Source organism: Rousettus aegyptiacus, unplaced genomic scaffold (genome assembly GCF_014176215.1).
Source record: "Rousettus aegyptiacus isolate mRouAeg1 unplaced genomic scaffold, mRouAeg1.p scaffold_m13_p_3, whole genome shotgun sequence".
Classification (NCBI taxonomy): domain Eukaryota; kingdom Metazoa; phylum Chordata; class Mammalia; order Chiroptera; family Pteropodidae; genus Rousettus; species Rousettus aegyptiacus.
In genome coordinates this window covers 115,118,297-115,141,638 of record NW_023416306.1, presented here as the reverse complement: position 1 = coordinate 115,141,638, position 23,342 = coordinate 115,118,297, and the positions used below count along the sequence as shown (strand labels likewise).

Here is a 23,342-nt window from a genome sequence, read left to right as displayed (position 1 = left end):
CGAGTCACCTTGTGTTAGGTCTGCCTCACAATTTCTTGTTGGAGAAGATGAGGCTTAAGTGGTGGCAGAAATTGAGTAATAGGTAGCAGGCTTTCTCTGGCTAGAGGTGGGGCTAGAATCACAAACTAGGAAGCTAGTTTACATTTGACAATTTTTATATCTGAGTGCCTTTCTTTTTCAGCTTCTTTGCAGATCAGCCCTAGAAAGCAATGTGTTTTAATTAGGGTGGTGCTAGGGTTATAGGATATGTTGTTGCATTTTCTTAGTCCACTTCAAGCCTTAAATATAACTTAAATTCTTTCCAAAAGTGTACAGAAGACTAAGGCAGCCGCAGCACTAGCTTATTCTTTTTAATGCTGCTTTAGTAGCTTTCTGTGTGATTCTGAGTCAGCAATATGCTTGGCTTGATGTTTTATTTTTTTAACTCTGGTGTTGAGTGTTAGTCTACACAATCTCTTTTCAAAAAGAAATCCTAAATGACATCTTGTTTTTAAATATTTCAGGCCAACAAGCAGAAAGCTTCAGCTCGTAACCTGTTTCTCACCAATAGCCGAAAGGTAAATAGTAGTTTTATATTTCCCATTTTAAGTTTTGCTGGAATGTATTCTTGTTCTTTAGATCCATGCTTCCGACTTTTGTCTCTTGTGATCTGTTGATAATGAATCTAATAGTATTAAGAGAGTTTCTAAATGTTCTCAATCTGTTTTATAAATAAAATTACTCTTCCTCATCTTTCTGGTATTTGAATCTTTTTGGATAAGATCATAGTCCACTCCGATTCCTTGGGCAGATATGGAATTGTCCTGATCTCAGTCTCTTTATCTAAGAAGCTATATTAATACTTTCTCTTAGGGGAAGTAACACAACTTTCTTTGAGACTTATGGGGATTAGATGAGGTAATGTTACTAGTTACATTTCTCTAGGCTAGTCAGTCACTCATCCTTGGTTTACTCATCTATAAAATGAGGATGATGACGATAAAAACTTTATAGGTTTTTGAGAAGAATAAATTAGTTTAATATATGTTAATCTTAGAATGTTGCCTAGCATATAATAACCATTGACAGCTATTATTATTATTAGTGTGTGTAATAACACTTTGTAACTTTCTAGCACATCTCAAGTCATTACACTTTTTTTTTTTTCTTTCCAATTTCTAAGGCATTGTGCCTATAGACTTTTCATTCCTGATATTACCTCAGGGTCTGGTACTGGGTCACAGTACTCTACAAGGACATTAATCAGATTGGGAAAGAAAGTGACATGCCATAGGAAGATTGTGTGCACTGAACAGACTGAGGAATGCTGTAGTTTGGAGCCCAGGGAGCACTGGCCCTGGTGTTGAGTTCTTCTCCATTGTGATAATGTTATTGTCTGTAGCTTGCCCACCAGTGCATGAAGGAGGTACGTCGAGCCGCTTTACAGGCCCAGAAAAACTGTAAGGAGACCTTGCCTCGTGCCCGCCGCCTCACCAAGGAGATGCTTCTGTACTGGAAGAAGTACGAGAAGGTGGAGAAGGAGCATCGTAAGCGTGCAGAGAAGGAAGCCTTAGAGCAACGGAAATTGGATGAGGAAATGCGAGAGGTAGGACAATAGCATATCAGTTTGAAAACCCTGATTGTTGCAGCTATATCAAAAGATTGGTTTGCACTTCATAAATTATAAGTCTAACCAGTGAAATTGTTGAAAAATGTTTTAAGACATAACTTTAAGCATAGTGATCTTGGTCAAGCAAACCAGTTCTGTTTTCTTTCTTTCAGTAAGGCCCTCTCCTTGGCCTCCACCTCTCTTCTATGCTAATTTGCTTTATCCTTTGCAGCCTTATTACTTTGTATATTTCTGGAGGACCTCAAACAAAAAAAAAAAAAGAAAAAGAAAAAGAAAGAAAACAGCTTATAGCTTATCTTGGCTTGGTTCCAGGTGCTGGCTGCAGTTTCGATTTGTTGGAAGATCAGGGCTTGTTGCCACATTTAGGGCCAACCTGGGACAATGGACAACTAGCCCAGTTTTCTGAGACCCACCCCTCCACCTCTTTTTGTCTTTTAACTTGCAGCTAGTACTCTTGCTAAGCCTGATGTCAGCAGATGTAGGCTGAGTATGTTGTTCAGGGAAGCAAGAAAGAGAATACAATGACACAGTTATTGTGTTGCCGTTGGTAAACAAGTTAGGATGAGTGGAAAGAAAGGTGAGGTCTAGAGAAAGTAGAGAGTCAAAGGATTGGATGATTCATTCTTTGAATATGGGTAGTCAAAGTATTGCTGCAGAGCCTCTTCTGAGCTTTTGACCTTCCCTCCTTTATCACACCTTTGGTGACCTGTATCATTACATGCAAGATAAACATATTATTGAATTAGTAAACATTGGGTGCTATCGGGAATACTTACTGAGTTTAGAAGCATTTGAGAGTCACGGATCTTGAAGTTTTGCAAGTGGCTTGGCTTATGATCTAGGTTTGTGAGATTTTTTTCTCAATTACGTTGATAGCTAACTGATGAGAATTTCGTCTGTGGTTATGTTGGATTTTGTGCGTTTTTCTCTGAACTTTTGAAAAATTATTTTTGATGGATCTTTATTGTTCCTTTAATTTCCCTTGTTCATTTATTTAAACATAGAGTTGCTTTCTTTAAAGTGGAAGGAAACATTACTCTCTCTCTTTTAATTTAGAAAGGTTTTCTTGACAGTACTTTAGCTTTGGAACATGAACATTTGTATCTATTATGAAAAATAAACTCAGTTTTTTTTCAAAATCTCTTTCAAATTTTCTTCTAATTTGAATCTGTGTCAAGTATTTTAAAACCTCAGATAGAAAGAATAGTTTTATATAGTGTACTTTAAGACTTGTGTCCTTTCTTGTCCCTGTCCCGTATTTTATTGTTGGTTTTCTTTTGTGGAGGTGATCTAAGGAAAATTGAATCCACTTCATAGGAATTTTATTATAGAATAGTTAATGCAAAATAATGACTCAATTTTATATTTGTTGTATATACTATATTCCATATAATTCGGTCTTTTGGAGTGTTTACGCATTGTTTTGATGAATAATTTTATTTATTGACACAATTGTTTATCAGGTTATTTCAAAGGCACTTGGAATTCAGTTTTTTCATACTAAGAAAAGTGTGTATATATTTGGTCTATGTACGTATTTTGTAGCTATCATTATTACAGATAAACTATAGGTTGTTTTGGAGAGCTTCCCCTCCCCTTTGATTGGCTTCATATTCTCAATACCTCCTGCATTGACTTTCAGAATAATTTATAGCTCCTAGTCACTTATTTTGATTTTTCGTGTTAAAGAAGAGTTTATGCCACGTTTACATTTTTAAAACTAATAAATTGTACCACCCATGTTATGAAGTAAAAGTTTGTTGTTTAAATTTAGTTGGTATTTCAGTGCCTCTAAAGAAAAGTAACATAGTAAAGAAATAAGCATTTTAGACAGAAGCCTAATAGAGGAAAGACTTCATATTATAAAGGAAAGCAAAAAACATAGATTATTATTAGACTATAAGTGAAGATTATTATTTGCTTTTAGTATTGCTGATTTGGTTATTGTAAAACAGTTCATTAGCAATTTCTACCTTTCTAAAGGTAAAGAATTTGTAAAGGAATTATGTGCAAATATATATAGGTTTGAAGAATTCTGCCAATTACCTCTTTTATGTGATTGATGGTGTGACTATTTTCACTTTAACTTTTTTTCTGTTTAGGCTAAGCGGCAGCAGCGAAAACTAAACTTCCTAATCACCCAGACAGAGTTGTATGCCCATTTCATGAGTCGTAAACGTGACATGGGCCATGACGGGATCCAGGAAGAAATCCTAAGGAAACTGGAAGACAGTTCTACCCAGAGACAAATTGACATTGGTGGAGGGGTGGTAGTTAACATCACACAGGAGGATTATGGTGAGTCCTGAATCAGGAGTTAGAGGAAGTAGGTACCCTTCATTTTTTTCATATCTAAGGTTATACACATTATTAATTCTTGCAAGTTTTGTTTTGGTTTATAGGTAATATTGATCTGTAAAGGGGAATTTATTCTATTGAAGTAGGAAAAGTGTGAATGTTTCTATAAAACAAGCATGTAAAATAACTTTGGTTAAAGAATTTGAAAAGGAAAGAGTAAAGTTATATGATCTTGCAAGTTTGGGAATATTTTATGTTTTGCTTTGTTAGTAGAAATAGAAGGTATTAAATCAGAAGAATTCAGTGAACGTGTCTCAGCAGAGAAAATCATCTCTCACAAGGTTCTTGATGATACAAGTCAAGCATGAGAAAGAGACTACTTTTGGTGTTTTTGTGATCACAGGGGGAGGGTGGAATTGAGATAAAGTTTTAAGAAGAATTTCACAGAGAATAGTGATCAAGATTATTTGAACTAAGTATAAAAGAGAGTGAGAGTGCTTCAGAGTATCTTAGGGGTTACACATGTCTGTATTTCTTCTTTTGGAATAGTTTCATCCAGCATAAATGTATTACAATTTTGAATCCTCACTGTCTTGTTTTCCTGGGTTTGGTGTTATTTCATGTAAGAAACCCAGGATTAGGAGACTGGAGCTCAGTCTTTGGGTGATTTTTGTGAGCTGGCTTTGGTTGTTGGAGACCCTGGCAATCTTCTGCCTCCATTTTCACTTCCGGGTCCTTACCTTTGTTAAATAATTTGAGCCTTCTCCCTCACCTTCCATGAGCCTAGGGATCAATACAATGGAGAGTCAAGGATCCCCATGTGTTGGTGTGAATTGCATCTTTTAAAGAACTCCATTAATGAGGTAATAATAATCTATAAGTTTTCCTTTTCAGATAGTAACCATTTCAAAGCCCAGGCCCTGAAAAATGCTGAAAATGCTTACCATATTCATCAAGCTCGGGTGAGTCTTAAAAATGAGAAGATAAACTGTAATAGGCCCTGGAAATACACCATAACCTTTTACCTGGGTGGTTTTCCTTTAGTTTTAATATTTTAAATTAAACATATCAGCAAATGTGTGTATGTATAGGTGATTGCATATTGGGTAGGGGATGTGTCTCTCTTTTAGAGCAGTAGGAGTTCTTGAAAGCAAGAATTCATTTGTCTAACATTTAGGAGTGTGTTGTTTGAAGCTAGGACAGTGTCTTATTTTTTGTCCTCTTGAATAATCATGGGAAATACAGTAGGAAATGAAGTATTACATCCAGTGAAAAGACCACATTCTTGTTTGTGAAGAGAGCTATATCATGCCTTAAGAAAACTAAGTTAGTATCTTCTTTCATTTTGGTAATAATTTGCTTCTTAATGATATCGTGATATTTAATGAAATCAGAAAAAATGCAATTAGATTGAAGTAAAGAAAACACAGTTTAATATACTGCATAGGAAGCCATATATAACTTTAACAGGGTCCAAGTCAAACATAGACCTTGTCTCCACCAACTCCAACCAAATTTTATATCAAAACTTTAATAACTTCCTTGACAAAGTGAGTAATTATGTATAAGGCTTAGCATCTGCATATTTTTAATATAATTTTAAAATTGATTTAAAAATATTAGTAATATACTTCAATGTATTACACATTATACTGTCAGATAATATCAGAAATTTTGTTCCACTTAGCACAAAATAGATATGTTGTCATTAATTTTATTTGAATTTAATTTTTTCCTCTTTTATTTTTCTTTTAATATATTTTTATTTTCAGACAAGGTCATTTGATGAAGATGCAAAAGAAAGTCGAGCAGCTGCCCTCCGGGCAGCAAACAAGTCTGGCAGTGGGTTTGGGGAGAGTTACAGCTTGGCAAATCCATCTATCCGGGCTGGTGAGGATATTCCACAGCCCACAATTTTTAATGGCAAATTAAAAGGTTATCAACTGAAAGGCATGAATTGGTTGGCCAATCTCTATGAACAGGTGAATTTTAGAAGTGTATTATATTCATTCTCTTTCATTTGTTACGTTTTCCTAAAGCCATTGGTTCAGTGTATTGGGAAATGAGCACAAGAGAATGTTTTAGGTTTCATTTCTTTTTAAAAAAAATTTTTTTTTATTAAAATATAGCTAACATACAATATTATATTAGTTTCAGGTGTATACCATAGTTATTCCACATTTATATACCTGTAGAAGTGATTATCAGGATAAGTCCAGCAATCATCTGACACCATACAATGCTGTCACAATATTATTGACTATATTCCCTGTGCTGTACACCACATCCCCATGACTTATTTGTTTTATACATGGAAGTTTGAATCTTTTATTCCCCTTCATTCCCTACCCCCCCGCCCCCGCTTTTTGATTTTTCAGTCGAAATTCAGTATTATTTTATATTAGTTTCAGGTGTACAGCATAGCGATTAGACATTTGGATTTTATTCCTTTTAAAAAGCTTTATCCTTTGACAAGAGTCAGAAAAATGTCTATATTTTTAACCTGGTGATTTTATTGGAGAATATTTATGTCATGTATATAGTTTGTCTTAAGTGATCTTGGTAATCCTGATTGATTGCTTTTGTGCTTAGATTAGATTAGCTGAAAAACTAACTGGCGTTTGCCTGTTGTGACAGTGGGAAACAGTGCCAAAGCTGGGTATCTCTAATCATTTTTGTTTGAACAGTCAACATTTTGGTTATTTTTTTTGACAGTAGATGAACCCTGTGTGATAGAATGTGAGAGGTGCTGACTGTATGTATTTTTTTTTCCAGGGTATTAATGGCATTCTTGCAGATGAAATGGGCCTCGGTAAAACAGTACAGAGCATTGCTCTTCTAGCCCATCTGGCTGAGGTGAGTTAGATGCAGTCTTTCTGTTTTCCTCTCTCTAGATCCTAGGATCATTTTCCATTGAGAATCAGCCATTATCAAGTGCTGTGTTAGGCTCTGGAGCGTACCAAGGCAGTAGGACTTGCTCGTTGCCTTCAAGGCCTTTACAGAGTGACACAGTGTGATGAAACAATTTGATTTTGAAGAAGACTCGGGCAACTTGTGAGCATATGTGGTTTGGAAACACTCCACTCCCTCCACCTCTAGTTGAGAACCACCTGTATAGTGGCAAATATACTGTAGAGTTAGATCAGAAGACCTGAATTCACATCTTAACTAGTAGTATAAACTTAGGCAATTCACTTAACATCTTTGACCTGACTTTAACTCTGAGGTTGTTTCCACTTCTGCAAAGTGGAAATAATATATACTTTATAGGGATTTTGTGAGAATTAAATGAGAAAATACGTGTAAAAGCAAAAGCTCTATACCCATTAAATAATAGTAAAATTGTTATGATTATCTAGTATAGGAGAAAGCAAGACATACAAGTTAGTATGTTGCAAGTGCTTTGTGAATGATATGAATTAGAACCTGTAAGAGATGGTGGGGGCAGTAATTTCTTGGTCTTCTTTCTTGCCTATGTTATTAACATAGGGTATTATTATTGAGTGTGCAGATTTAGTAGATAAGCAACATTTTTCTTGTTATAATGTATTTCCTATCAAACTGCTTTCGTTGTGAATTATTATTTTGAATTAAATATCTTTAGTTTTACTACAGTTGGCTAACCCAGTTTTTCTGTTTCAGAGAGAGAACATTTGGGGACCTTTCTTAATAATTTCACCTGCTTCTACGCTTAACAATTGGCATCAGGAATTTACTAGATTTGTTCCGAAATTCAAGGTAAAAATTACTCCAACATAAAATTCTGTTGCTCTTTAAAATAAACTTTCTGACTCTTTTGCTGCCTTACTTATTTAATTGTTTATAATAGTTTTTAATATCTTGAAATTTTTTTCAGAGTAACTTGCATACATTGCCTATAAAAGTTACTGATGGGAGCAGTAAGAGAGCATGCTACATCTTTATGTTTCATAAGTAAGATAGCCAAAGTCCAATTTGAGTGACTTGCTGCATTGGCCACATGAATTGATACTTTTGGTCAAACTACCACAATAGAAAATAGCTACCTTGCTGGTTTAACATAGATATTTGGCAGATCATCAGGACCATATATCCTGTAGTTTATGGCATTGTTGTCGTGCCTCCCCCCCCCCAATATATTTATAAATAATCCATTTTTTTAATCCTACAAAGCCAGATCTTTAGTCTTGGTCCACATTAGTAATGTCTGAGGTAGATAATATGAAAGTTGATTTTAACTCATTCAGAGGAAAAGAATTAAAGTTGAAGTAGGAAGTGATCAGTAGGGAAGTATGTTATATCAAAGTGGGTAAGACATGGACGAGAGGTTTCATTATGGAAAGTTGTTGGGATATAAGAAAATGGGTAGGATTTATTAAATTGTTTGCAAGTAAAAGGGGGAAAATGAGTCAAGTACGTGTTCTGTCCCTAAAGGGATAATGACATTACATGGTGAGGATTTTTTGGAGATTGTGTATCAAGAGCTACTGACGTTTAGTCTCCATAATAATCATGAGTTCCATGCCATTTAAAGGGCATACAGGATATGTTTGAAATATGGTAGACAAATGTTTTTCTTACACTTTGTAAGGAATAGGGATGTGTCTGGGGCATTTCCTTCATTGGCCAATAGATGGCAATATAACACTATGTCATTGTTACCTCCCCCTTTGACTTTATACCCACCCACACCTGAAGCTGAGCTTTCATTTGCATGTTGTGCTTCCTTTTGATACTGTAGTTTATAGTCAGTAAAACATAGCCTTTGGGCCAATTTCAATTGTCACTTGTCCCAATTTTTTAAAATTGTGATAAAATGTACCAATTTAAAGTGTATAGTATAGTAGCATCAAGTATGTTTACAGTGTGGTGCAGTGATCACTGCTGTCTGGTTGCAGCATCTTTTCATCATCCCAAACAGAAACCTCCTCCCCAGTAAGCGGTCACTCCTTAATTCTCCTTTCCCTCTGGACCCTGACTACCGCAATCTTTCTGTTTCCATAGACTTCCTTTTTTCTGGATATTTCATATAACTGGAATAATACAATATATGGACTCTTTTGTCTAGCTTTTTCTTTTCACTTAGCACAGTGTTTTCCAGGTTCATCTGTATAATAGAATGTATCAGCACTTAATTCTTTTTTACGACTGAAAAATATTTCATTATCTGGATATATCATATTTTCTTTATCCGTTCCTCTGTTAATGGGTATTATTTGGGTCGTTTCCACCTTTTGGCTGTTGTTAGTAGTACTGGTATGAACATTCTTGTGTAAGTTTTTGTTTTTTACATGTATCTTGTTTTTCATTTCTTTTGGGTATATACTTGGCAGAAATGCTAAGTCATTCTGTATTTGACTTATTGAGAAATCTGCCATCTGTTTGTTTGTTTGTTTGTTTTTTGCATGCTAAGAATAGTTTTTACACTTTTAATTGTTGATTTAAAAAATATTTCATAACATTATGTATCAAACTTAAATAATATTAGAACACAGCCATATTCTTTTTTTTATATATCAATTGTGGCTGCTTTCTCATTACAACAGCAGAGTTGAGTAGTTGTGAGAGAGATTGTTTGGGCTACAAAGTAGAAATATTTACTACCTGGCCATTTACAGGAAGAGTTTGATGACCTCTGTTCTATTGATTCATTGTTTCTATTGCCATTACTCCTTTAGATTTTCAGAAATGTGTTCACTTCCTTAGGGAACATAGACACAGACTCAGCTCAGGTTTATAGTTACATTACATTCAAAAGGTACTTAGATCTATGATGATAACATCTGCAAGTTCATTTTTTTTGTTAAATCTCTGAGTAACATTTGTCTTATTGTTCTAGTGTGGGCAATGTTTCTGACTTCTTCCTTTTTCCCATGAAATACACTTTACATTTTTCATGTACCATCTTTCATCCTTGAATTGGCTAGTCTATGTGTTTTCTATTTCATTTATTCTATTCTTGTGTTCTTTTTTGGTAAATTTTTAGTTTTCTAATGTCTTGAGATAGAGCTTAGATTGTTGGTTTTCAGCTTTCCCTAATATATGCATTTAAGGGTATTAATTGCTTTCTAAGCATGATTATAGCCATCTAAAGGTTTGATGAGTCACATTTTCATTATCTTTCAATTAAAAATAATGTTTAGCTTCTACTGCAAGTTCTTATCTGACTCATTAGTTTATTTAAAAGTGTGGTTCTTAATTTCCAAACAAAGGATGGTTTTTTAGGTACATTTTTTGTTATTAATTTATAGCCTGAATCCACTGTGGTAAGAAAACATGCTTTTTGCCATTTTAACCATTTGAAATCTATTGAACTTTGCTTTTATGGCCCAGCATATAGTCAGTTTTTATAAATGTCCCATGTATGTTTGAAAATAATAGATATTCTGCAGATGTTGAATATGGTTTGTACATACGTTGATTTGGTTTTGTTTAATTCGTTCAAGTCTTCTGTATCTTTACCGATTTTTTTGTTTGCCCGTCCTATTACTGACTGAAAAAGGTGTGTTAAAACTTTCCACAGTTATGGATTTATCCATTTTGGTTTTCTTTTGTCATTTTTACTTTATATATTTTGAGGCTGTGAGATATTACAAATTTATAATTATTTTATAATCCTGGTGAATTGAACCTTTAATTATGAAATTCTCTTTATGACATGCCTTGAAATCTATGTTCTCAGATATTAAATAAATTTTCTTTGGTTAGTGTTTTACATGGTATCTTATCTTTCCTTTTACTTTTAACCATTTTGTATTTTTACATTCTTTTTATTTGGAATATTTGTGCTTACTTTTAATATAATTATTGATATATGGAATTTAAAGCCGACTTGCCATTTGCTTTCTACTTCTTTTACCTTTTCAACTTTCCTTTTTCTTTCCTTTCTTGGGTTCTTTTGGATTGACTAGTTTTTATTACACTTCTTTTTTTCCCGTCTTAGCTTGCTAATTATATATTCATTTTACTCCTCAATAGAAACCCAGGAGAATATAACATGTATTCTTGACTTTTTAAAAAGTAATGTTTTATCTCGTTAACCTCATTAGACATTTTATTACTTATACATTTTAAATTTATTTAGATTTATTTTTATTACTCACATGTTCACTGTTTTCATTGATCTTCATTCCTTCATATTTGTGCTTTCATCTGGCTGCAATTTTTTTTAAAAAAAAAACAACAAAAGACATCAAACTACAAATTTAAGAAGCACTTTGAGCCACATATGAATAAAAAGAAAGAAGGCCACACCTAGGGAAATCACAGAAAAAATGCTGAATTTTTCACTCTTTTGTTTCTCCATGTTCTAGTCTGGATATTTTCTTCTATCCTATTGACTAGTTCACTAATTTTCTCTTCAGTTGCACCTAATCTGTCATTAAACCCATCATTGAATTCTTTTTAAAAGTGTTTTCGGTTATTTTCATTATCTAGATCTCCTGTGGTTTTCTTTCTTTTATTGTTTTTCATGTTAGTTTTCAGTCATGTGGTCTAACCTTTATGTCTGCGTTTTTGTTTTGTTTTGTTTTTATTGTCTACCAGACATTGTATAGGAAAAATTCTAGAGATAATTCTGGGTTCTGGATAGTATTTTTCTTCTTCTAGAGAGAAGATTTCTGTGTTTGGGTTTTGTTTTGGTTTCTTGCCAGTAGTAATTTTTTTTCTGGGGCACTAGTACTACAAAGTCCCTTAATCTAGTCAAGAATTGAGGCAATTTGAAGCTGAAATTCAGTACAGTTGGCCCTCTGTATCTGAGGGTTCAGCATCCATAGACTCAACCAACCAAAGACGGAAAATATTTGAGGAAAAAGTCACATTGTTGCTGATGTAGTTAGGCTTATGATGGTTGTGTCTGTACTGAACACATACAGACTTTTTTCTTGTATACAATATAACAACTATTTAAGTATTTACATTGTGTTAGGCAATATAAGTAATCTAGAGGTGATTTAAAATACATGGGATTTAAAAATCCTTTAAAAAAGCTTTCAACATTTTACCAAGAAAGATATATGATTTCTATCGATTTTTTTTGGTAGATACCTTTTATCAGATTAGGAATTTTTTTATATTCCCAGTTTTCTAAAGAATTTTTTCTTTTATCATAAGTATATATTCAACTTTATTAAATGTTTTTTCTATATTTATTAAAATAACCATATGATTTTTCTCTTTTAATCTGTTAATATGGCAAATAGTATTTAAGTTTATAATGTTAAATCTACTTTGCATTTTGGTTGTTTTTTAAATATTTTGTTTAGAATTTTTGCATCTGTGTTCCTGAGTGAGATTTGCCTGTAATTTTTCTCATATTGTCCTTTTCTCGTTTTTGTATCAAGTTAAACTGGTTTCAAAGTGAGATAGGCAAAAAATCTATATATACAGGAGGATGTGTGTAGATTATCTGCAAATACTACACCATTTATGTGAGGGATTTGAGCAACAATAGGTTTTTGTATCTTCACGGGATCCTGGAATCAGTCTTCTGCAGATACCAAGAGATGACTGTGCCTGTTGAGGCAAGTCTTTGTGTAATGTACCTTTACTTCCAGTGTATATGTATCCTTTGATCCCAGCTTAAGGCCAGTGAGGTTGGTGGTTATCAGAATCCCTCCTCCCTAAACTGTGGTTTTTGTTCTTTGGGCCTTGCATCTCCTTAATAAAACATAATTAAAAAACAACAACAACAACAACAAGAAAACTGTATTCAGTTTCTTAATCTCTAAACCAGAACTTTTGGAAAGGCTCACCTTTAAAGGGAGTGTATACTAGGTGCCAGGATTTCCTGAATAACATGTTTGTGATGATAACTTTTAAGATTATCAGTAGGAAATAACCTATGTATTGGTCTTTTTTCCAGGTGCTACCATATTGGGGAAATCCTCATGATAGAAAAGTCATCAGGAGGTTCTGGAGTCAGGTAACTTTCATTTTACTGCATATGTATGTACACATATGCAGTCATCATTTCTCCAGTTGATTTGAATAATTTTTCATGTATAAAATTTTATATATTTCTGAGCACTAAGCAAGTGCAATTTTTTCTTTTATAATGCTCTTCCTATTAAAGACAATCAGCTAGTTTTGAAGTCCATGTTTAAGCAAGAATTTTTTTTGTTTAGTAACTGGAAAACTATTTTTAACGTGATTTGTAATTAAGGTGACTACTTTAAAAAATTATAGTTTAATTTACTGTACGTCGCCACATGGGAGAAGCACATCTTTAGAACTTCTCGGTCTTAGAAAATACAATCCATTCCTTGTTCTCTTATTATGAATCGTTATGTATCTCTTTTCACCCTTCCCCTCTTATATTTACAGAAGACTCTTTACACTCAGGATGCCCCCTTCCATGTAGTTATCACCAGCTACCAGCTGGTGGTGCAGGATGTAAAGTATTTCCAGCGGGTCAAGTGGCAGTACATGGTATTGGACGAGGCTCAGGCACTCAAGAGTAGTTCCAGGTAACATGAGCAGTAGAAACCGAACTCCATGTGCTGAGCATATATAGATATGTAGTATATGATTACAGTTGACCCTTGAACAACATGGTGGTTATGGGTGCCAATTCCTACCCCTACCGCTTCACACCCTGCAGTTGAAAATCTGTGTATAACTATCGATTCTCCAATAGCCTGCTGTTAACTGGAAATCTTAACCAATAACATAAAGAGTTAATTAAAACATATTAGTATGTTATGTATTTTATATTTACTGTATTCTTAGAATAAAGTAAGCTAGAGAAAAAAATGTTACTAAGAAAATCATAAGGAAGAGAAGGTACATTTACTGTATTTATTGAAAAAATCCACATGTAAGTGAACCAACTCAGTTCAAACCAATGTTGTTTGAGAGTCAACTGTATCTGTATAATATATACACACATATGAATAAAGGTCAGAGAGGTTTCAGAACGTGACCATGATGTGGTCTCTTCATAAGCCATGTGTATGACTGGAAGGCAGAAATTCCCTTTTGTATTTTTCATGGAACCTAATGTTTAGAATGCAAAGATTTTTCTCAACTTCTATCTTCTGTCAATAATCATGACATTTTAACAGATCTTTGTTCTTTAAGTAAATTTTCTATGGAGGAAGGGGCATCTGCTCATTCTTGAGGATTTATTTTAGACAGGAGGTCTTAGTAGGAAATAGAATGTTATATTATGTGGATTGTGGGTTCTCTCTGTTTTATGCAAGTTGTCTTAGTCCCTGAGTGGTTATTAGATCCCCAAGAATCTTTTTATTGGAAGTTATATCTTCAAAATATTTTGATACCTTTAAGGTTCCAAACTGATTAGTAAATGAGTGCTTAGCTATAAAGTGTTAGTCAGTGGTCTTAAACCTTGGGTTTGATACATTTTTATTAACTATTAGCAGATAGGACTTTCTTAAAGGTTTATATTAACTAGCAGTATAATATTTTCCATGACACTTTCCATGCTCTGAAGGGCATTACTTCATGCTGTACTCTTTTCATTTTAAAGCTTCCTACTATAGATAAGTACCTTGTAATGAAATGGTTTGTGTCAACACAAAGAGTTTATCAAAGCAGCAAGGATCCTACTTTGTCTATTTGAGAGCATTTTTCCCTAAACCCTAATACTATATTTCCAGTATAGAGGAGTTAATTCCTCTGAAATTTCCTGTCCTCTGCTTTGTCGAATAATATTTTTCAATAGTTTACATGGTGGAGTACTTGAACCTGAGTGTTTGTTATTTTTTTAGAAAGCATTTTTAGAAATATGGGGTCTTGGTAGGATAAAAAAAGATTTACTGCTAACTTGGAATTTATAATTCATCTTATTGGACAGCGTTCGTTGGAAGATCCTCTTGCAGTTCCAGTGTCGGAATCGGCTTTTACTAACTGGGACGCCCATTCAGAACACCATGGCAGAGGTAGGCACTAGTAAAGATCTTAGTTTTACGTCTGCATTAAACAAAGTGGTTCCAGCACAGAATAGAATTCTTTACACATGTCCTCCTGTAGTGTCACTGCTCTGTACAAATTATAATCCCCACATAAAAGGAAGAATTGCAACATAGCTTGCTCATTAAACATTAAAAAAGTGGGGTTTTTTTTTTTTGCATTGTTCTTATTTTTTTATTCTCTGGCATAAGGTAAATAAATTACTTTATTACTTTGTATTTATATAATAGTGGCCATATTAGGAATGCTACCCATCTAATGCAGAGATACTTTTATGCTAGAATGAAAAGGTAATCTTTAAAAGTGAGGGGGGCTAAAAACTTTTTCCTTAGGAAAGATAACTGATCATCTACAACAGAGGTCAGGAAGCTTTCTATAAAAGTCTGATAGTAAATAATTTAGACTTCATAGGCCATGCATACAGTCAGTCACTGTCGCAACTATTTAACTTGCCATTGGCATGTGAAAGCAGCCACAGACAATACGTAAATGAATAGGTATGCTATATTCCTATAAAACTTTATTTTTGAAATAAATGACAATACCAGACTTAGCACCACAGACTATAATTTGCTGACCCTGATCTAGTTTTTATTAGCCAGTTATGCTACCTCAGATTGTGATCAATTGGGGAATGGATTGTTTTAATATAAGATCTTTAAAACTATAGCACTGCAAAATCTGAGGATTTGCATCTTCAGACTTAGTTTGAAATTAATTGAAAAATAACCACATTTTGCTAATAGTACCTTATAGAATTAGGATTGGCTGATGAGGCATGTGCTTACACATTCTTTTTGTTTTTCTGATTCCATCACACATACACATGTACCTAGACACAAACATAACAAACATACCTGTAACTTTCATACTCTTTCTCTCTCTCCAAACCCTCATTATATCCTCCCACACTGTCGTTTTGTTGCTCTACAGCTATTTCATTTTTTCCTTTGTTTCCAGCTCTGGGCTCTGCTGCATTTCATTATGCCAACATTATTTGATTCACATGAAGAATTTAATGAATGGTTTTCCAAGGACATTGAGAGCCACGCCGAAAACAAATCCACCATTGATGAGAGTGAGTACTGTTATGAATTTTATTCTACTTATCAGTATAGGCAACCACATAGTTGTATATTTTCTTCTCTGTGAAGAATGTTTCTTCTAGTGTACGTAGAAGGATAGGGGGAGAAAATTTTATCTTTCATAGAATAATTATGTACTTCGATTATGTTTAAAAGAGTCAAAAAAGGACTAATTCAGGTCATGTTGCTGTATTGGCTAATCAAGGCAGAGCAGGCACAGTCATAAAGTACATTTTGGCTTATAGAATTCTTATTTTCCACAAAGATCCTGAAAAATTCCTATAAGAATTATATTCTTTGTGATGGGATTTTTTTCTTGTGATAAAGTCTGAAAATGTTAGAAGAGTCATTTTTGTTATTTTCTGTTAGGATTTGTTCGTGCTATGAACATTTTTAACTTTGTTTATCAATACTTTTGACCTTATCGAATATAATCTTTTAAGAGAGTTATGAGGTGTTTATTACATAGACATATAAAGTAACATCTACTATTAAGAAAGTCCTTAAGTAATTTTTTATACTACAAGTTGTTAATTTGCTGACAAACTTTGAAAAAATGATTGTGGGGGAACACTGGGAGTCCGAGATAGCTTACATTAGACCTATATAAGAACCCTATTGGTAAAAATTTTTAAAACTTTCTAAAGGTGAACTCTAATAAAAATGAAGTGGTCCTTGTTGGTCTGAGTAACTGAGAGCAAAATGCATTTTGCCCAGTTGACTATGAGAAGATGCTGTGGAAAATTTAGGTTCCTTGGTTTCCTACTTGGGAAAAAGATTTATTTCATTCTTTTTTTAGAGAATAGTTAAGCCAAAAGGTGTTAAAACAATTTAGTGAGAGATAATTATGATTTTTCTTTTGTGTTAAATCAACAAAAATGTATTATTTATGGGGGGGCTTCTGGCATTTCAGATCAACTCTCTCGCTTACATATGATTTTGAAGCCATTTATGCTGAGGAGAATCAAGAAAGATGTAGAAAATGAATTGTCTGACAAGGTAAGGAAATAAGACCTCCTGAATTTATTAAGTCATAATAGGCACCAACTTAGGGTTTCAGGATGAAAAAAATTCCTTGATAAATGTTTTATTTCATGCTCTTTATTTATGGAGAATTTGAAACATTAAAAAAAGTAGAAAGAATAGTATGATGAACTCTCTTGTAACCACCATACAGCTTTAATAGTGATCAACTTATAAACACCACCCCCCCCCAGATTATATACTGAAGCAAATCTCAGATGTCTTATTTCGTTTATGAAAAATTTCATCTGTATCTCTAAAAGATTTGGTCTTTTTAAAAATATATAACTACATATTATAACCTCTACTGAAAAAGGCAGTCATTCCATTGTAGACATTTATATAGTGTATGAAACGATCCCCCTAATTATACTCTTAATAATTAGATTTTTGAAATCGGAATCCAAGCAAGGTCCACATATAACATTTAGGTGAAATGTTTCTTAAATATCTTTTAATCCCTCCCTCCCTTCTTTTTTGCTTGTATTTCTGTGTCGAAGACAGAGTCATTTGTCTTATAGAATTTTCCATATACTAGATTTTGCTAATTGCATCATTATGGTATTTATGCAAATAGATTTACAAGTTTAATGTGCTTTGGGTTATATATATTTTTCTATACAAAGCCAATAATTTTGGTTTATAATTTGGATTTTTACCATACTTCTGTAATTTTCTATTCTATTCTATGAATTCTCCCCATATTCTCCCTCCTTTTTTTCCTAGCAGTTCCCACTCCCATCTTCTGTAGAGTACACCTGTTTCTCATAATTCTACTCTCTGCCTAAAAGGCATCTTTCCAGATTCCTGATAGTATCAGGTGGTTCTCCTCTAACAGTATCAGAAGGATGGATCATTTTGAAGTCAGTAACTTTCTTTGGAAGATTATGGTGGAGATGTAAACCTTAAAAGAGAGGAGTAAAAGTGTACCTTTGTTTTAGTCCTTTTTAAAAAATCTTGGTGGCCGTTTTGTGAAACTGGCTAATTTTGTCTAAATAGCACTGTCATGCAGATGTTCCTGATAGAAGGAAAATACTTTATTACAAAAATGGATCCTTGAGGCTTTTATATCAAAAAAGGGCTTAAAAAACAATAGCAGTGTCATAATTTCTGTTATTTTGTTAGTGGTCAATAGGGAGGTGATCAGAAGATGCAATATGGTTCTTAACCACTATGCACAGTATAAATTTCTTAAATATCATTAATGTTTCTAATTTATTAAATAATACATATATTTATTGAACTCTTACACTGTCCGCCAGCCCCTGGTACATAAAGATGCAGACTTAAGGTTCTGTTCAGATTTCCAAGGGAGATAAATACATAAATAACTAATATTATGTCCTAGAGATACAGTGATTGTCTATGTGAACTATAGTGGGAACATAGATAAGGGAATAGTTCTGTGAGGAGCATTAGACAAGGCAGTAAAGTAGAGATGATGTATGAGCTAGACCTGGAATAATAAGTTGTCATTTACTAGAAAAATATGTTAGGACAGTAAGAGCAGTGTGAACAAAGGTAGAGTAACATTCAAATATGCAGCATATTTGGCAAACATTCAGACCATAGTTGCTAAGGTATATGGTGGATATGGTGATCAGACTGGTATAGTAGGGTGGGTTAGATTATGGGAGGTCTTCTCTGCCTATGGGAGAATTTTTAATTTTTTACTATAGGCAGTAATGTACATTGAAGGTTTTTCAGTAGTTGAATTACCTTATAAAATTTGTATGGAAAGTTTCTTAGAACCAGGAAAGACTGATTCTAAAGTAGGAAGATCCCAAAGTATAATAGCAGCCTAGGTTAGATCTGATGGCATTCTGCAGTAAGGTAATAGAAGTGGTCACAAAGGGTGGATAGAAATAAATTTCCAGGTTGAGTTGAGGAACTTAGGAAATGATAGAACATGGAGTATGAGAAAGAGAAAAAAATCAGAGCTGACTCAAGTTTCTCTTTGGGCAACTGAGTGAATGGTAATGCTGTTAATTAATTTAGTGAATTGTTGAAAAGATAATTTTTTTTCTGATATATCATATACAGTTGCTGCAGACTCAGAGTGGTACTGTTATAGCAGGTATTTGAAAGTATAGGGCTAGGGATGTTTAGGAATATATTTTCGTTGTAAGTCACAGTGATGATAGATGATAGCTGGTTTATTGGAAATGGAAGAAATTGATGAGAGCATGTAGAATAAGTAACAAGCAAAGAGAAAAAATATATTTTTCTAGATAATTAACCATATCACAAGTTTATAGAGATATTGAGTTTATAGAGATATATAGATCGTTTTTTTTTTTCAATCATAATCTCACTTGCAGGTGTTTTCAACTTTATGCTGATACTAAATTTTCTTTCAAGCTGTTTTTCAAAATGTAAATGTTCTCACTGGTTTTTAGATTGAGATTCTAATGTATTGCCAACTGACCAGCCGACAAAAGCTGCTATATCAGGCACTAAAGAACAAAATTTCGATTGAGGATTTATTGCAGTCTTCTATGGGCTCTACCCAGCAAGCACAGACCACCACCAGCAGCCTCATGAATCTGGTCATGCAATTTAGGAAGGTAAGAACTTAGGTCAGCTGCCCTGGAGTTGTCTTTCTTAAACCATTTCAAGAAAAAGGCTCTAGCCTTGATGCCAAATAAGCAAAGGCTGTTAAAAAGAGATGAAAATGAGAAAGTATATATTTGTAAGGGTAAATATTCAGGGTTTGTGTCCCCCATCATTTTATACAGTGGTGTCTGCATATAATATCATCTTATTATTTTCCTTCCTGTTAGGTGTGTAATCACCCAGAGTTATTTGAACGACAAGAAACTTGGTCTCCATTTCATATTTCCCTAAAGCCATATCAGATTTCCAAGTTTGTCTATCGTCATGGACAGATCAGGGTTTTCAACCATTCACGAGACAGGTGAGTCAATATTAATATCTTTTTTAAGAGTGTTTTTGTAATTTGGAGGTTTGTGAAGATAAATTTAATGGAGAGTGTTTGAGTTTCCCAAGAGATTTTATACAAAGGGTGGACAACTGTTTGTTGAGAGATCTTATAGGAATCTGCTGTGTACTATCATGGGTTTAACTGGATGGCCTTAAAGGCCCTAGCCACCTCTAATTCCCTTTTCAAAAGAGGACTATGCACCTGTGTGCAAAAATGTACTCATACCAAAAGAGATCAGCAAATGTCTCAAAACTGAAATTGCCTTATGGCTTACTTTGTACTTACTATAGCATTTGTGGGAGAACTAATTGGATTTCAAAATAACCAAACCTACCTTCTTCCCTGAATCAGTAATGACAGATTTTGGTAAAGTGAAGTGGTTGTTAATTGTAATATTCTAGAGATCACGTCCATTCAGACAATAGGTGTGTTAGGCCTATTCTGCATCTGTGAGTGAGGGCGGCCTTGTCTTCTGGATTTTTTAACAAGCTCCCAAAGGATTCTCATGCACGATCACTTCTGAGAACTATAGATTTAGAACTCCATCTGTAGAGAAACAATGTAAACAGTACTATCAAAATAATTAAAACAACCTTTAGCCTAATGAAACTGAAATCGAGACAGTGAAATGGAAATCGAGACATTTCTTTGGTTCGATTTTAAGAATTCTAGATCTGTGATAGCTCTAGGCTAATACTTAATTAGATGGGCAGAGGAAGCTCTGTAGAGCTTTTCGTTTAATATAGTATATGATAAATTAGGATGCTAGGTTCGTGAGTCTAAAATAAAAAATTACTTTGAACTTATCTCTTTATACCTTTATTAAGTATTTAATACTTTGACATTTTATGCCATAATTTTTTCCTGGTAATAACAAACTTCTTAAAAGTATAAAGAGTTTTATCTATGGCCATGCCACCCGGAACAAGCCCGATCCCATCAGATCTCGAAGCTAAAAGCAGTGTTGGGCCTGGTTAGAACTTGGATGGGAGACCACCTAGGAAGACTGGGTGCTGTAGGTTAAACAAACAACAAACAACAAACAAAAAGTATAAAGAGTTTCAAACCTAAAAGATTCTGTTTAGTTTGGAACCTCCAGTTTAGTTAACTTCCTAATATTTATATTTGCGTTTGGATTTATTTTATTTATTTACTTTACAGGTGGTTAAGGGTTCTTCTTTCTCCATTTGCACCGGACTATATCCAAAAGTCTCTGTTTCACAGAAAAGGTAGGTGTTTTGATTTTGGGGAAAGAAAGTATACCAAGGATTTACCACGATGCTGTTCTTTGTTTTGCTGAGTGATTAATTTGGAACTGGTATTTGTTTGCCTGCATGCTAGACTTTTATTTATAAAGTCTAGATAAGATTTAAGTAAATTAGTCATCTTCATTTATAGTCGCTGTGATTTGTGACTCTAATAGGAAGCAATAAAAAATTATTACATTGACCTTCCATCTTTATTTTATACCTGACTCTTAAGAATTGCCTACACTCTTGAAACTTGGCAGAGACAATGCAGGATTCTTATTAATGTGGCTTAGTTTCCTCCCCATTAGTCTAAGGAAAAGAAGCTGCTCAACTTTGAGCATTGTCCAAAGTATTAAGTATTAAGATCAGAATCTGTCACCTCTGTCCTTTCCTTTTTCCTTTTTCCTGACATGATACAAAGAGAGGAGAGCAGTTAGCCAACAATCCAAAAACCCCAAAGGTAACTATTGAGCCAGCTTCACTCCAGCCTATATATGCCATATCTCATAGATCTACCTTTTCTACTTGTGATAGTAGTACAAAAAATGATACCTTGACTTCCATCAAAGTGGCAGAGGTTTGGAACCTTTGTACTATGTTTTGATTCTTAAACCAAAATTCAGCAGTTCAGCAGACTTTAGTTGATTATTATCTCTTGGTTTGCTATTGAGTTTAACTTTGTCCTTTGATATTCTAGGTGTTAATGAAGAAAGCTGTTTTTCTTTCCTTCGCTTTATTGATGTATCTCCAGCAGAAATGGCAAACCTCATGCTTCAGGGACTTTTGGCCAGGTGAGAAGTTTGCTCATTGTTTGATGAGAGAGCTGCTGGGAATAAACAAGGACAAATGTTGAATACTATGAAATTAAATAATTTAATTTATCATCTTTGAGAGCCTCTCATTTTTTTTCTATTATTAAGAATAAAAATTGTAATTTAAGAGTCATAATTTTCTTTTAATCAGTTAATAATTGTATGCGGGGTCTCATATTCTTATGGACCCTCTACTTGTTTGTAGGTAATAAACTTTGGGGGAAAATTTTTTTAAAAAATTGCATGATGCTTCACAATATACCGTAAATAAAACCTTTTTAGGCTTTTCTCCCAAATGCTACCAGAAAGTCTTTAAGTCTTCTTCATTTCTAGTTGTCTACTATATTTTTTTTGTCTCTATAGGGCAAATAATGGCTGGTGATTCCTTTCATTAGTTGTGATTACAGTATAGCCTGCCTTAAGTATTCTGGGAAACTTAGTTCTCTGTGTTCTTATGTTCTTATTTGAAATAACGGCTTTCACTTATTTTCTTACCTTGTATTTACATAAGTAGTGGCCTCATTAGGAAAGGCGCTCTCTCCCTAGTAAGAAGATATGTGTAATAGAGTTGAATATTTCTCAATACTGAGGTGAACTTTACGGAGGATTTTAGTTTTCATAGTAGCAAACCAAGTCATACCAAAGATAGAATTTATAGAACAACAGTATAAAATGGCATTATCTCAAAGTAGGAAAGAACTGTTTCTAAAATGCTCAAGATTTACAAAAGAGACATGTTAATGAGACGAGGTTCCTTGCTGCTATGAACTACCCTCAAACCTCCATGGAGCATTGAATAAGCATGTCTGCTGTGGTTTGTTTCAGATGGTTAGCTCTTTTCCTGTCTCTGAAAGCCTCCTACAGGCTCCATCAGCTGCGCTCCTGGGGAGAGCCAGAAGGAGAGAGCCAGCAGAGATATCTGAGAAACAAGGATTTCCTTCTGGGGGTTAATTTTCCACTCTCCTTTCCCAATCTTTGCAGCTGCCCTTTATTAAAGGTAAGCAATTATTTAAGCATCGATTATCCATGTAGTAGTACTCCCTTCCCTTTTCTTTGAATCAGTAAGAGTAATAAATGATGGCCTGATGGAGCTAGAAAGTTCCCAGAGGAGTGGGAGCAGTATATTGAGTTATAATTTACTATATATACTAGACATATATATTTGTGTGTATGTCTATTTGTGTATGTATTAAATATATATATTTATATATAACTTTACTGTAAAATACGCATATCGTAAATGTGCAACACTGAATTTATGCATGTATATACACTTGTGTAACAACTACCTAGATTAAGATGTAGAACATTTCCAGTACCCAGAAGTCTCCCTCATGCTACTTCCCATTTAATACCTCTAGTTCAAACAAACCAACAAATAACGTTAATCAGTATTCTGCTTCTATCAGA

The 23,342-nt window shown here is 34.0% G+C and overlaps 1 protein-coding gene and 1 pseudogene across 2 annotated transcripts in view; both read left to right on the top strand.

Annotated features, from left to right (window-relative positions):
* INO80 (INO80 complex ATPase subunit) overlaps positions 1 to 23,342 on the top strand; it is a 104,007-nt gene that overhangs the window by 28,562 nt on the left and 52,103 nt on the right. For both annotated transcript variants that reach the window (XM_016152255.2, XM_016152254.2), the window contains exons 8-24: positions 504 to 557; positions 1,382 to 1,585; positions 3,712 to 3,907; positions 4,802 to 4,869; positions 5,680 to 5,889; positions 6,683 to 6,763; positions 7,550 to 7,645; positions 12,750 to 12,809; positions 13,211 to 13,353; positions 14,703 to 14,787; positions 15,779 to 15,896; positions 16,817 to 16,902; positions 19,326 to 19,493; positions 19,710 to 19,843; positions 21,032 to 21,099; positions 21,818 to 21,911; positions 22,758 to 22,929. In XM_016152255.2, the coding sequence (XP_016007741.1) occupies positions 504 to 557; positions 1,382 to 1,585; positions 3,712 to 3,907; positions 4,802 to 4,869; positions 5,680 to 5,889; positions 6,683 to 6,763; positions 7,550 to 7,645; positions 12,750 to 12,809; positions 13,211 to 13,353; positions 14,703 to 14,787; positions 15,779 to 15,896; positions 16,817 to 16,902; positions 19,326 to 19,493; positions 19,710 to 19,843; positions 21,032 to 21,099; positions 21,818 to 21,911; positions 22,758 to 22,929 (2,037 nt within the window). The remainder of the gene's footprint in view (positions 1 to 503; positions 558 to 1,381; positions 1,586 to 3,711; positions 3,908 to 4,801; positions 4,870 to 5,679; positions 5,890 to 6,682; positions 6,764 to 7,549; positions 7,646 to 12,749; positions 12,810 to 13,210; positions 13,354 to 14,702; positions 14,788 to 15,778; positions 15,897 to 16,816; positions 16,903 to 19,325; positions 19,494 to 19,709; positions 19,844 to 21,031; positions 21,100 to 21,817; positions 21,912 to 22,757; positions 22,930 to 23,342) is intronic.
* LOC118600741 lies at positions 20,773 to 20,892 on the top strand (annotated as a pseudogene).